Source organism: Agelaius phoeniceus, chromosome 34 (genome assembly GCF_051311805.1).
Source record: "Agelaius phoeniceus isolate bAgePho1 chromosome 34, bAgePho1.hap1, whole genome shotgun sequence".
NCBI lineage: Eukaryota > Metazoa > Chordata > Aves > Passeriformes > Icteridae > Agelaius > Agelaius phoeniceus.
This window is the reverse complement of record NC_135298.1, coordinates 71,765-87,195: the sequence shown is the minus strand read 5'-3', so window position 1 is coordinate 87,195 and position 15,431 is coordinate 71,765. Positions and strand designations below refer to the sequence as shown.

The 15,431-nt window shown below is 56.5% G+C and overlaps 1 protein-coding gene across 2 annotated transcripts; it reads right to left on the bottom strand.

Moving 5' to 3' along the window:
- Positions 1 to 1,738: 1,738 nt before the first annotated feature.
- LOC143696360 (antigen peptide transporter 2-like) lies at positions 1,739 to 15,424 on the bottom strand. 2 transcript variants are annotated; one of them, XM_077192504.1, is made up of 12 exons: positions 15,355 to 15,424; positions 14,077 to 14,642; positions 12,179 to 12,287; positions 11,971 to 12,101; positions 10,923 to 11,128; positions 9,587 to 9,784; positions 7,956 to 8,084; positions 7,687 to 7,875; positions 6,086 to 6,259; positions 5,153 to 5,312; positions 3,625 to 3,752; positions 1,739 to 2,511 (listed from the first exon to the last, which is right to left on the bottom strand). In XM_077192504.1, exons 2-12 carry the CDS (start codon positions 14,582 to 14,584, stop codon positions 2,263 to 2,265), a joined length of 2,181 nt encoding a protein of 726 aa, XP_077048619.1. In that variant the 5' UTR covers positions 14,585 to 14,642; positions 15,355 to 15,424; the 3' UTR covers positions 1,739 to 2,262. The 2 variants fall into 2 exon arrangements, with proteins under 2 accessions (XP_077048619.1, XP_077048618.1); XM_077192503.1 differs by lacking the exon at positions 15,355 to 15,424 and adding an exon at positions 14,800 to 14,854.
- Positions 15,425 to 15,431: the final 7 nt, after the last annotated feature.

Here is a 15,431-nt window from a genome sequence, read left to right as displayed (position 1 = left end):
CATCTGTTTACCAATTATCTCCCTGTTTACAAACTGTTTTCCTTGTCTACGGATTGTTTCCTAGGTTTTGGGTTGTTTTTTATTTTTTTTCTTTAATAAGGGTTGAATGATTCTCGTTCTTACAGACTTTTTATTTAATAAAACATCTTACAGATGTTTTATTTTCTTCAAGGCTTAAATGGTTTGTTGTTTTTACAAATAAGTTGTGATCTGTAACCTATAGGCCTAATGCCTGGGGCACATTTACCTGAGCTGTCCCCTAGCAGGTCCTGGACATAAAAGCTGCAGCTATAATGCAAATCACAATTTATAGAAAATAAAGGGTGAGGTGCTGGTGTTACGTTGCCAGCCCTGGGCTCAGTGACAAGGGCTTTGGCCAATTTGGTCTCTCACAAGCCTGCAGGCATTTCAGTGGCCCAGGACCCGAAGGGGCGTGGAGTACAAACCAATGAGAGCATCCAGACCGGGCTTTTCAAACGCTCTGTGCAAAGGAGGGAGTGGAAAATAAAACCCTCTCTGCCACACGAACCCTGGGGTGAGCGGTGTCCATCTCCTGTGCCCCTCACGCCACACGTGGGACCTGACACAGCGGCAGATCCAGCTCTGGGTCACCTCCATGCAGGTGAATCCTGGCGCGTGATCCCTGCTGGAATCTCACGGATCCTCTCATTCTGCAGAAACAGGCAGAGAAACCAATTGCTTGGCCACAGGTGCAGAGCAGGGCATGTGTGGGATTCCAGAAGGGATGTAGGGCAGGGTTCCAGACCAGGGCACGGTTCCAGATCAGGATCAGGTAGAATTCTGAAGTGTATCTGAGCTGGATTCCAGATCAGGATCAGATAGAATTCTGAAGTGCATCTGAGCTGGATTCCAGAGCAGGATCAGGTAGAATTCTGAAGTGCATCTGAGCTGGATTCCAGAGCAGGATCAGGGGGGATGGATGGAGCAGCATTGGAGTGGGATTCCAGAACAGGGCTGGGGGGATTCTGTGGAGAGCTTTGTGGATAATTGGCTAGCTGAGAAAGGCCACTTTGATGTGATACCGTTGGATAAGGATAGGGGAAACAAGCTGGGGATTAAGTAATCAGTGTCCAGTCACTGACAGAGGTCATGGTGACCTTCGCTGAAACAGGAAGATGGGGGAGAAAATCTATTGCCAGAAAATGAAGATAGCCTAAGTAGAATAGCCACAAGAATGTAAACATAGAAACAAAATAATCATTAGAGCATAGAAGTAGGTGTGGTTGATTTAAGTGTGTTTTAACCAATAATGAGCTCAGCTTTTGCAATATGTATAAGCTTCATTAACACCAATATAAATATGTGTGAGTTATCAATAAACTTTGAGATTTGCTGTTCACGCATATTGTGTGCTGCAATTCTTATGCCGGATTCCAAAGCAGGATTCCAAAGCAGATCAGGCGCTATTGATGGAGCAGGATTGGGGTACCATGGATGCAGCAGGATCTGGTGGGATCCTTGCTCTCTGTGGGCTCCTCAGCCAGATCCAGCCCATGGGATGGGGACAGAGACAGGGTGACACCGATTCTCACTCTCACCCCAGCAGGAATCACCAGCTGAATGATCCATGGTGCAGGTCCAACCCCTTCCCTCTCCCTGCAGAAAGCCACAAACTGCTGGCAGAGCTCATCCTGCTGCTCCCACTCATCACACAGCAGCCCTTCCCAACAGGCTGACTTCCTGTTTTCCCATGTTTTAAACACAAGAATTACACAAGTTGTTCAAAATGTTTTATTTCTCATGTAAAAATACCCTGGTTTGGGCAATAAATCCCAGTTCCCTCCTCCAGTGCCCAGCACTTCCTCTCAGAGAACCAGGAATAGAAAAGGGGACATTGGGAACAGGGATGAAGACACTGGGGACAGGGACACTGGGAAAGGACTGGGGACACCTGGAGCTTGGAGTGAGCAGGAGTGAGATGAGGACATGACACCCATGCCCAGATCAATTCCTTGGGATTGATTTCCCACCCTGTGTCCCATGTCAGACATGGGGACCAGGGATCGTGGGGACATGATGGATACAGGGGAACAGACACATCCAGGGAATGGGCACACCTGGGGGACACAGCAGGGACATGGGGGACACAGGGAGCTGGGATCCTGAGGATGTGGGGAGAAGAGATTCACAGGACAGCTGGGGACACCAGGAGCTGGCTGGTGACACAAACACCGGGAATGGGGACACTGGGGCTAACTGGGGACACTGGGGCTAACTGGGGACACTGGGGCTAATTCCCCTTTATTCCCTGCCAGATGCAGCCCCCTGCTTGCTGCCCATCCCGGGGGGCTCGGGCTGCCCAGTGCTGCCTCCTCCAAGGAGCAGGCGGCTGTAGGCGCCGCGGCGTTCCCGCAGCTCCGCGGGTGTTCCTGTCTCCATCACAGCTCCACGCTCCAGCACCACCAGGCGATCGGCCCCATCCAGCACCCGCGGCCGGTGGGACACGACCAGCACGGTCCGGGCCAGCCCAGAGCGCACCCAGCGCTGTGCCTGGGGCCAGAGAACGCTCATCCCAACCCATCCAGCTCAGAGAACGCTCATCCCAACCCATCCAGCTCAGAGAACGCTCATCCCAACCCATCCAGCTCAGAGAACGCTCATCCAATCCCATCCAGCCCAGAGAACCCTCATCCCAACCCATCCAGCCCAGAGAACGCCCATCCCAACCCATCCAACCCAGAGAACTCCCATCCCAACCCATCCAACCCAGAGAACGCTCATCCCAACCCATCCAACCCAGAGAACGCTCATCCCAACCCATCCAGCCCAGAGAACGCTCATCCGATCCCATCCAGCCCAGAGAACGCTCATCCCAAACCATCCAACCCAGAGAACGCTCATCCGATCCCATCCAGCCCAGAGAACCCTCATCCCAACCCATCCAGCTCAGAGAACGCTCATCCCAACCCATCCAGCCCAGAGAACTCCCATCCCAACTCATCCAGCCCAGAGAACGCCCATCCCGACCCATCCAGCTCAGAGAATTCCCATCCCAACCCATCCCATCCCATCCCATCCCATCCCATCCCATCCCATCCCATCCCATCCCATCCCATCCCACTCAGTCCCACCCTGTCCCACCTGATCCCACCCCACTCTCAGTCCCACCCTAATCCCATCATGCTGTTCTTACCATCCCCCCTCCCTGTTCTCCATCCCATCCCCATGCCCACTATGCCATCCTGTCCACACCATCCCCATTCCTACTGTCTCATCCCATCCTCCTCCCACCACCCCAACCCTTCCCATCGCATTCCATCTCTCTGTCCTCATCCCAGCATTCCAATCCCCTCCATTCCCACCCCACCCTACCCTACAACATCTCCTTGTCTTCATTCCTTCATTCTACTTTCCTGCCATCCTACACCCCTGGTCTCTATCCCATCCTCACCATTCCCACCCTATCCTCTCCTACTTCTCCACCTTGTTGACCCACACCACCCCATCCAATCCCTGTCTTCCATCACATCATCCCCACTCCATCCCAATCATCGTCCCTTATTCCCACCACCTCATCCCAGCCACCCCATCCAAACCATCGCACCCCATTTTCACCAACTGCACCCCTATCCAGACCAACCCCCTCCATGCCACCCCGCTCACCGCTCCGTCATCTCCATCGTCCAGTGCCTCGTCGAGGATGAGCACGGCCGGGCGCCGGAGCAGAGCCCGGGCCAGGGCCACACGGCGCCGCTCGCCCGCCGCCAGCCGCCCCCCACGCTCCCCGACCTCTGCGGGAGCGGCCACAGGGGATCAGTGGGTGCAGCCCTGGAGCTCTCCCCTCTCCTCCTGCCCCCCACGCTCCCCGACCTCTGCGGGAGCGGCCACAGGGGATCAATGGGGCGCAGCCCTGGAGCTCTCCCCTCTTCTCCCGCCCCCCATGCTCCCCAACCTCTGCGGGAGCGGCCACAGGGGATCAGGGGGTGCAGCCCTGGAGCTCTCCCCTCTTCTCCCGCCCCCCGTGCTCCCCCACCTCTGCGGGAGCGGCCACAGGGGATCAGGGGGGCGCAGCCCTGGAGCTCTCCCCTCTTCTCCCGCCCCCCACGCTCCCCGACCTCTGCGGGAGCAGCCACAGGGGATCAGGGGGGCGCAGCCCTGGAGCTCTCCCCTGTCCTCCCGCCCCCCGTGCTCCCCCTCCTCTGGGGAGGAGCCCGGCATCAGCAGGATCCCAGCTTGAGAGGTGCCCCACCTTTTTCCTACGCCCCACACACCCTCACCAGTGTGTGAGCAATCCCACGGGATCAGTGGCATGTCACCTGCATGAGCAATCCCATGGGATCGGTGGGATGTGACCTGTGTGAGCAATCCCATGGGATCAGTGGGATGTCACCTGCATGAGCAATCCCATGGGATCAGTGGGATGTCACCTGTGTGAGCAATCCCATGGGATCGGTGGGATGTCACCTGTGTGAGTGATCCCATGGGATCGGTGGGATGTCACCTGCGTGAGCAATCCCATGGGATCAGTGGGATGTCACCTGCGTGAGCAATCCCATGGGATCAGTGGGATCTGACCTGCATGAGCAATCCCATGGGATCAATGGGATCTGACCTGCGTAAACGATCCCATGGGATCAGTGGGATGTCACCTGCGTGAGCAATCCCATGGGATCAGTGGGATGTCACCTGCATGAGCAATCCCATGGGATCAGTGGGATGTCACCTGCATGAGCAATCCCATGGGATCAGTGGGATGTCACCTGTGTGAGCAATCCCATGGGATCAGTGGGATGTGACCTGCATGAGCAATCCCATGGGATCAGTGGGATGTGACCTGTGTGAGCAATCCCATGGGATCAATGGGATCTGACCTGCATGAGCAATCCCATGGGATCAGTGGGATGTGACCTGTGTGAGCGATCCCATGGGATCAGTGGGATGTGACCTGCATGAGCAATCCCATGGGATCAGTGGGATCTGACCTGCATGAGCAATCCCATTGGATCAGTGGGATGTGACCTGCGTGAGCAATCCCATGGGATCAGTGGGATGTCACCTGTGTGAGCAATCCCATGGGATCAGTGGGATCTGACCTCAGGGATCCCCTGCACACCCCACCATGTGCCACCCACCCCGCTCTCCCATCACTTCCAGGGGATCCTGGGATCAGGGGGATCCCCCTGGCTCTCACCAGTGTCCCAGCCCTGCTCCAGCCCCTGGATGAGGTCCATGGCTCCAGCAGCAGTGGCGGCCTCCTGCAGCTCTGACTCTCCGCAGTGCTCCAGCCCCAGCAGGATGTTCTCACGGATCGTTCCAGAAAACAGGACGGGATCCTGCTCCACCAGCACCACCTGCACCAGCACCAAGCCCTGTGACGCTGTCCTGGCTCCTGGTGTCCCCACCCCTGTCCCATGACCCCATCCCACCTTGGTGTCCCCATAGCCTCCATCCCTGATCCCATGGTCCCCATCTGTGTCCCCAGTGTCCCCATCCCTCACTTCCCACTTTTCCTATCCCCGTCCCTGTCATCCCCATCCTATTTCCCAATGTTCTTATCCCATTTCCTGTTGTCCCCATCCTATTCCTGGTGTCCCCATCCCTCTTCCCAGTGTTCCCCATTTCTGCTCCCATGCTTCCGTGGTCCCAGGTCCATTTCATTGTCCGTCACAGACATCTTTTATGGAAAATCCTTTCCTTAGGGTTTTTCCTCCTAAGAAGCTGAGAGGCCTCAGGAACAAAATGTAAACAATGGTTATCTGCTGCTGTGGAATGCAACACGTGCATCTGTGATTGGTCTCATGTTGGATGTTTGTAATTAATGGCCAATCACAGCCCAGCTGGCTCGGATGGAGAGCTCGAGCCACAACCCTTTGTTATCATTCTTTCCTATTCTATTCTTAGCTAAGCCTTTTGATGAAATCCTTTCTTCTGTTCTTTTAGTATAGCTTTTATGTATTATATATATCATAAAATAATAAATCAAGCCTGCTGAAACATTCAGTCAGATCCTCGTCTCTCCCCTCATCCTCGGACCCCTGTGACCACCGCCACAACTGTCCCCTGACCCCTGTCCCCATTTCCCCCACTCCATGCCCAGCGCTGCCAGCGTCTCTGCCGTCCCCACCTTGCGGTGCAGGTACCGGTGCTCGTATTCCGGCAGCGGGATCCCATCCAGCAGCACCGTCCCGCTGCCGGGGTCCCGCAGCCGCTCCAGCAGCGCCACGGCCGTGCTCTTCCCGCTGCCGTTGGGCCCCGCCAGCGCCGTCACCTCCCCGGAGCGCGCCTCGAAGCTCACGTCCTGCGGGATGGGCGCGGGCGTGAGGGTCTGTCTGAAACATCCCTCGTCTGCCTCACGACCGTCACTGGGGCACCACCAAAGAGAGGACCCCCCCCACTGTCGCAGACAGCTTTTCATTGAAAATCCTTCTTTGGGATTTTTATTTTCTGAGAAGCTGAGGGGCCTCAGGAACGAAATGTAAACAATGATTATCTGCTGCTGTGGAATGCAACAGGTGGATCCGTGATTAGTCTCGTGTGGATGTTTGGAATTAATGGCTAATCACGGCAGAGTTGGCTCTCTCTCTCTGTCTGAGCCACAGACTTTTGTTGATTCATTCTTTTCTTATTCTTAGCTAGCCTTCTGATGAGAACTCTTTCTTCTATTCTTTTTAGTATAGTTTTAATGTGATATATATCATAAAATAATAATCAAGCCTTCTGCAACATAGAGTCAAATCTACATCTCTTCCCTCATCCTAAGACCCCTGTGAACACCATCACACCCCACTGTCTAAAATCTCTGTGCCTGAAGCAGAAAGTCACATACCAACAATGGCCCCGAGACCTGAGAGCATTGCTAAGCTATTGTTCACAGGTGTGTTTGCTGTATGCTACACTGAACCCAATGAAAGGAAGAAGGGGGCCCCTTGCCTTTTTGCAACAATAGCCTTGGAAGTTGTCCCACCTCTCGGCCTGGCTGGACTTCTCCTGAGTTTTGGGTGGTCCCCCACAGAAGACCCCTCACTTGTCTTACAGCCGCCGTGACAGACAGACTGAGATGTACAAGGCCTCTCCATCCATGACCGAGACATGAAATCCCTATGTGAAAAGGCCCCCCCACACTCTTTCCAAGGACTGGGACTGAGACCCCTAACCTGGGGGAGGTGTGTGGGGGAGGCAAGCTAACCAAAGCAAGATGGATGTTGCAGGTGCGAGCAGTGGGCCAAGAAGACAATGGCTCTCACCCACTGCAGAGAACATGGACTGTGTGTACCCCTATGCAAACACCACTCTTTCCCCCCCGAAGATACAATAAACGACCTTTGATTGGGTTGCAAAATCCATTCCCCTTCCCCTATCGAAAAAGAGTATAATTGGGGTCCAGATGAACTGTGCCTCTGAGATCTCCCTGATGTAACAGGCAGATCCTCGACTCAACTGGACCAAAGGACTTCGTCTCTACGTTTGGTAGCTATATCCCTCTCTCTCTCTCTCTTTCTCTATCTTTTTCTCTCCCTTAATCCCTCTATTGCATTTTGTTGTGGTTATTCAATAAAGGTACATTTGTTTTGATTATCACTGCAGCCCCCTGTGCCGTGTCGGTGTTTTTTGCACCCTGAGATCAACCCACGAACCATCACGAGACCCGTTCGTAAGGATGGATTGTGACAGCAGGTGATGCCAGAATTCCCACCCCTGGGAAGCCCCACCTGCCCCCAGACCCACCTTCAGCACAGGGCGCTCTGGATTCCCAGGATATGCGAAGGAGACCTTCTGGAAAGTGACGTGGCCCTGAAGCTCGGGGGGCTCCCGCGTCCCCCCGACGTTCCCCGTGGGTTTCCGATCCAGGTATTCCCAGATCTTCTGTCCAGCAGCTGCGTTGGTCAGGAATTCGTTGAAGCCGTAGAGCAGCACCTGGGGAGAAGGAAGGGGGTGCCACCGGGATGGACAGAAGAACGGACGGATGGACAGACATGTGCATTCCATGGGATCACCTGGACATGGCTACCAACTCTCTCCTGGTACAGCAGGAAGGTGACGAGGACCCCAGGAGTGATGGATCCCTCGCGGAGCTGCTGGTGGCTCCGGAAGAGCACCATGACCCGGATGGCCAGTTCGATCACCTGTGGGTGGGACAGGGATACTGCTGCCCCCAGCCCACTCCTGGTGTCCCCAAACCACTCCTGGTGCCCCCAACCCACTCCTGCTGCCCCCAACCCACTCATGGTGTCCCCATTCCATCTGCCCCCAACCCACTCCTGCTGTCCCCAACCCACTCCTGGTGTCCCCAACCCACTCCTGGTGCCCCCAACCCACTCCTCGTGTCCCCATTCCATCTGCCCCCAACCCACTCCTGGTGCCCCCAACCCACTCCTGATGTCCCCATTCCATCTGCCCCCAACCCACTCCTGGTGCCCCCAACCCACTCCTGATGTCCCCATTCCATCTGCCCCCAACCCACTCCTGCTGCCCCCAACCCACTCCTGCTGCCCCCAACCCACTCCTGGTGTCCCCAACCCACTCCTGGTGTCCCCATTCCGCCTGTCCCCAACCCACTCCTGGTGTCCCCAACCCACTCCTGATGTCCCCATTCCATCTGCCCCCAACCCACTCCTGGTGTCCCCATCCCACTCCTGGTGTCCCCATCCCACTCCTGCTGACCCCAACCCACTCCTGGTGCCCCCAACCCACTCCTCATGTCCCCATTCCGCCTGTCCCCAACCAGCTCCTGGTGTCCCCATTCCATCTGTCCCCAGCCAGCTCCTGGTGTCCCCATTCCATCTGCCCCCACTCCTGGTGTCCCCATTCCGCCTGTCCCCAACCAGCTCTTGGTGTCCCCATTCCATCTGCCCCCACTCCTGGTGCCCCCATTCCGCCTGTCCCCATCCCACTCCTTTATCTCTGTGTCTTCATCCCTGTTCCTGCTGTCCTCATTCCAGTTCTGGTGTCCCCATCTCACTCTTGATGTCCCTGCTCCTGATCCTGATGTGTCACTGACATATTTTCTGAAAAAACCTTTTCACCAGGATTTTTCTCCCGAGAAGCTGAGAGGCCTCAGAAACAAAATGTAAAAAACAATGATCTGCTGCTGTGAAATGCAACAGCTGCATCTTTGATTGCTCTCATGTGGTTGTTTTTACTTGATGACCAATCACAGTCCAGCTGTGTCAGACTCTCTGGTCAGTCACAAGATTTTATTATTCATTCCTTTGTAGCTTTCTAACGTCGCCTTTCTCTTTCTTTAGTATAGTTTTAGTATATCATTTTCTTTTGATATAATATATATCATGAAATAATAAATCAGACTTCTGAAACGTGGAGTCAAGATTTTCGTCTCTTCTCTCGTCCTGGGGACCCGCAAACACCACCAAACTGATGTTCCCAACCTTTATCCCAGTGTCCCCCATCCTGTTTCTAATGTCACCATCCCCATTCCTGCCATGCCTGTTCCTGATCCCAGTGTCCCTGTTCTGGTGTCCCCATTCTGCTCTGAGTGTCCCCATCTCAGCCGGTTTCCCATTCCTGGTCCCAGTGTCCTCATTCCCAGTATCCCCATTCCCAGCGTCCTCATCCCTGATCCTGGCATCCCCATTCCCTGCTCTTCCCATTCCCAGTCCCCCCTGACCCTGTAGACAAGGGTGAAGATTGCCAGCTCCAGCTCTATCTGCTCCTTCAGCCTCAGCTCCTTGTCCAGGTTACGCCTGTGCTGCTCCTCCTCCTCCTCCTCGGCCGAAAAGGTCCGGATGGTCTCGATGGCAGCAACGGATTCCTGCACCCCGGCGGCTGTGCGGGCGGATGCTTCCAGCATGGATCGCTGAAGTGCCTGTGGCAGCAACGGGGGGGGTCTCCAACATTCCCAGGGCACCTTCCTGGCCCACCATCCGCATCCCATCCCACCACACCCACTGCATCCCCACCATTGCACTCCTGCCATCCCACACCCTTCTCTCCCACCCTCACCATTGCCATCCGTTCTCCCAGTCCTAATCGCACCATCCCCATCACCGCTGTCTCATCCCATCCCCACCATCCCACCTTATCTCATCCTTCTCTTCCCATCCACACCACTCCCATCTCCACCATTTCGTTCTATCCCCATGTCAGCACTCCCACCATCCCACTCCCCTGGTCTTTAACCCCTTTCATCCCACCATTTCCACCTCCATCATCCTCCTTTCCATTCTCCATCCCATCCCATCCCATCCCATCCCATCCCATCCCATTCCCCTGGTCTTTAACCCCTTTCATCCCACCATTTCCACCTCCATCATCCTCCTTTCCATTCCCACCATCCCATCCCATCCCATCCCATCCCATCCCATCCCATCCCATCCCATCCCATCCCATCCCATCCCATCCCATTCCCCTGGTCTTTAACCCCTTTCATCCCACCATTTCCACCTCCATCATCCTCCTTTCCATTTTCCATCCCATCCCATCCCATCCCATCCCCACCATCCCATTCCCCTGGTCTTTATCCCCTTTCATCCCACCATTTCCACCTCCATTATCCTCCTTTCCATTCTCCACCCCATCCCATCCCCACCATCCCATCCCATCCCATCCCATCCCATCCCATCCCATCCCATCCCATCCCATCCCATCCCATCCCATCCCCTGGTCTTTAACCCCTTTCATCCCACCATTTCCACCATCACCATCCTCCTCTCTATTCTCCATCTCATCCCATCCCACTCCCCTTGTCTTTACCCCCTTCCATCCCACCATTTCCACCTCCATCCTCCCCCTTTCCATTCTCCATCCCATCCCATCCCATCCCATCCCCACCATCCCATTCCCCTGGTCTTTTTCCCCTTTCATCCCAGTATTTCCACCTCCATCATCCCCCTTTCCATTCTCCATCCCATTCCCACCATCCCATTCCCCTAGCCCCCACCCCAGCCCCACCATTCCCACTTTTCTTCATTCCCCTCCCACTCCTTCCCTGCTGTACTCCTGACCTGTTTGCGGGTGCTCTGGATGCGGCGGGTGGCGATTCCAAGGGGCACCTCCAGCAGTGCCAGCAGTGCCAGCCCCGGTGCCAGCCCCACCATGAACACCCCCACCACCAGGGCCATCACCAGGCTCCGGAGCAGCTGGTTGGCTCCACTCGGTACTGCCCTGCACACCCGGGGCACTTCCATGGAAAACTGAGCCAGGAGCTCAGCTGCAGGGTGGGAAAAGAGGTTGGGATCGTGGTGGGTGAGACCACGGTCCCATGCTGGATGATCCCATTCGGGATGGGAATGATGTGACGGGGAGCAGTGGGATGGGATGATGGGTATGGAGATGGTCAGGGTGGAATGGGGTGGGACAGGGGAGATGGGATGGCAGGAATGGAGATGGTGGGATGGGGTGATGGGATGGTGGGAGGAAGCTGGGGATGTGCAACAGGGTGGAGCCACGGGAGTGAGAATAATGGGGACAGGACAGTGGCTAGAACGGGAAAGTGGGATGGGGACAGGATGGAACATTGGATGGAATGAAGCCAGGAAGATGGAATGGGATGGAATGGGATGGGATGGTGGGAATGGGAATGATGGGGATGGAGTGGTGGGATGGGATAACAGACGGGATGGGATGGGATGGGATGGGATGGGATCAGTGGGATGGGATGGGGTGGGACGGGATGGGATGGGATCAATGGGATGGGATGGGATGGGATCAATGGGATGGGATCAATAGGATGGGATGGGATGGGATTGATGGGATGGGATGGGATGGGATCAATGGGATGGGATCAATGGGATGGGATCAATGGGATGGGATGGGATGGGATGGGATAACAGACAGATGGGAGGGGATGGGATGGAGTGATGGGATGGGATAACAGGATAGGATGGGATGGGACCAATGGGATGGGATGGGAAGGGATGGGATAACAGACAGATGGGAGAGGATGGGATGGGGACTGGGGGCTGGGATGATGGGGATGGGACTGGACTGGGCTGACAGAATAGCTGGGATGGGATGGGACAGGTGGGATGGGGCGGGGCCGTGCCCTGTTACCTGCTGGTGTTCCCTGGAAGAAGTCCAGGTCTTGGTGCACCAGGTGGGAGAAGAGCCGGAGGCTCAGGCTCTGACGGAGACGCGCCATCAACAGCATGAAGAGAGACCCCCGGCCCCCAGAAAACAGCACACTGTGGGGACACGGGGACACGGTGACACCAGCGACCTTGGGGACACGGGGACAGGCCCTGGGAACGCTGCCACCCACCTTGTGGCTCCAGCAGCCGCCACCATCCCGACAGCTCCGGCGGTGACTCCATCTCCATTCCCGATGGCATCCAGCACCTTCCCGGTGACGTATGGCCCTGCCATCTCCCCTGGGTGTCACCGAGGCTGTGTCACCATGGGCGTCACCACTGACACAGGGGGACCCTGATTTGTGAGGGGCAGGACCCGGTCCGGAGAGCGGGGGTCTAATTTTGGAGAGGCGGGACACGATTTGGGCAGGAGACGATTCAGAGAGGTCAGGGCCCAATTTTGGGGGTTTGGTGACAAATTTAGGGATTTTACGCCCAATTAGGGGTGTCAGTACCAATTTTGGGGGTGTTCAGCACACAATTTTATGGTTCAGAACCTAAACATAGGAGATCAGGACCTTAAGATCCCAGGTCAACATACATTTTTGGGCATCAGACCCTAAGTTTGAGGGTGAGCACCCAATTTTGGGGGACCAACAGTCAAGTTTGCAGGGTCAGAACCCAATTTGGAAAGTCAGCACCCCATTTTGGCAGGGTCAGCACCCAACTGAAGGGGTCAACTCACAATTTAGGAGGGTCACCACTCAATTTTAGGGTGGTCATGGCCCATTTAGGGGCTCAGCACTCCATTTTTAGGCGCCAGCATCCAATTTAGGGGGTATCCCAAATTGGGGGGGTTCCCAATTTGGGGCTGCAGAGCCCAAATTTGGGGTGTCAGCGTCTGTCACCACATGTCAACGTCCTAGGGTGACGTTATGATGCTTGAATCCCTTGTATCCCTATCTGTGTGTTGTTTATGCTGGATATCATGTTCTGTGCCTTCCAGGCTGGCTCTGAAGAGTGAAAGTTTTGTTTTGGTTTTGTTATCAGCCGCTCCAACATGCCTTGGAGGACACACAGACAGGACAGTGCACGGTGCTGCTTTTGCTTTTTGTTTTGCTCTTACTTCTGCTTTTTGCTTCTGTCATTAGTTAGTTTAGCTAAGCAGTCCAAATTTTTCCCTGGACTGTTTTTCCTTTCCCTTTTCTGGAACCACTCAAACCTGCTCCGGACTGGCACCTGGCAAAAACCAAGAGTTTGCACCTTGTGGCTGCAGCAGCTGCCCCAGCACCAGAGGGACTGATAACAGAGGGACTGATAACAGAGGGCCTGATAACAGAGGGACCACCCCCAAGAGAGACTTTCTGAATTTGTCATCTTTTTCAGGGTGCTGTCACCCGGTATTGTTTATTTTGTGTGCTGGGGGGTGCTGTGCCTGTTAAATAAACAGGTTCTTTCCACTTCTCTCCGAGGAATCCTTCCTGAACTGGTTTGGGGAAGGGGGCACATGGGTTTGCTTACTGGAGGGGCCCCCTTTGGAGGTTTTATCCCAAATTTGCCCTAAACCAGGACAAAATCTGGCACCCAATGTAGGGCTTGAACCCATGACCCTGAGATTAAGCATCTCACGCTCTGACTGAGCCAGCCCCTTGTGGGAAGGGGGCACGTGGGTTTGCTTTCTGGAGGGGCCCCCTCTGGAGATTTTATCCCAAATTTGCCCTAAACCAGGACAAAATTTGGCACCCAACATAGGGCTTGAACCCATGACCCTGAGATTAAGCATCTCACGCTCTACTGACTGAGCTAGCCCCTTGTGGGGAGGGGCTGTGTGGGTTTGCTTTCTGGAGGGGCCCCCTTTGGAGGTTTTCTCACAAATTTGCCCCAAACCAGGACAAAATTTGGCACCCAACATAGGGCTTGAACCCATGACCCTGAGCTTAAGGGTCTCATCTTAATGAGATGACCAGACCCCCACCTCTACTGACTGAGCCAGCCCCTTGTGAGGAGGGGCCGTGTGGGTTTGCTTTCTGGAGGGGCCCCCTTTGGAGTTTTTCTCCCAAATTTGCCCCAAGCCAGGACAGTCACCCACCAACGACGGCCATCACGAGGCAGAGGACGGCAGCTCCAAGGACGTTCCGCTCCTCCCAGGTCAGTGCCAGAGCGCGCCGGAGGCTGCCGGGAGCCTTGGGGGCGCCTCCGGGGCTCTCGGTGACGCTGCCGGGGGCCGGCGGCGCGGCCCAGGCCAGCACGGCCAGGGCGGCAGCGGCGTGGGTGACCCCGAGCCAGGCGGGCGCCGCGGCCGCCAACAGCCCCGGGCCGGCGCCGGGCGGCCCCAGGAGGCTCCGGAAGGTTCCGAACACCGCGGGGGTGGCGGCGGCCGTGAGGGCGGCCGCGGCGGCGGCGGCTCCGGAGGGGCGGCGAGGGGCCGGCAGGCGGGTGGCCGCGGCCAGGACGGGCAAGCGCAGGGCGGCCTCGAGCCACAGGCCCAGCACGCCCAGCGGCGCCAGCAGCGGCACCAGCGGCGCCAGCAGCACCAGGGCCAGGGCGTCGGCCACCAGCAGGACACCGGGCAGGAGGCCGGCGCGGGGCAGCGCCATGGCGGCGCCGGCACGGACAGCGAGTGCTCCCTGTGGGGCTCCCGGAGCGAGCAACGGCCTGGGGAGCCACCAGTAAAAACCAGTTAGGAGGGGGCTGCTCACCTGTGCACACCAGCGCTCCCAGTACAGCCCCCTGAGCTCACCCGGCCACACCAGCGCTCCCAGTTCAGCCCCCTGAGCTCACCAGTGCTCCCAGTTCAGCCCCCTGAGCTCACCAGTCCACACCAGTGCTCCCAGTTCAGCCCCCTGAGCTCACCAGTCCACACCAGTGCTCCCAGTTCAGCCCCCTGAGCTCACCCGTCCACACCAGTGCTCCCAGTCTAGACTATGGTGCTCCCAGTTCAGCCCCCTGAGCTCACCAGTCCACACCAGTGCTCCCAGTCCAGCCCCCTGAGCTCACCAGTTCACACCAGTGCTCCCAGTTCAGCCCCCTGAGCTCACCAGTTCACACCAGTGCTCCCAGTTCAGCTCCCTGAGCTCACCAGTCCAGACCAGTGCTCCCAGTCTAGACTATGGTGCTCCCAGTTCAGCCCCCTGAGCTCACCCATCCACACCAGTGCTCCCAGTTTAGCCCCCTGAGCTCACTAATCCACACCAGTGCTCCCAGTGCAGCCCTCTCAGCTCTCCAGTCCACACCAGTGCTCCCAGTCTAGACTATGGTGCTACCAGTTCAGCCCCCTGAGCTCACCAGTCCACACCAGTGCTCCCAGTTCAGCCCCCTGAGCTCACCAGTCCACACCAGTGCTCCCAGTTCAGCCCCCTGAGCTCACCAGTCCACACCAGTGCTCCCAGTTCAGCTCCCAAAAGGGTCCGTTAAGGTTTCGCTTTCGAACCCCGCCCCTCCCGC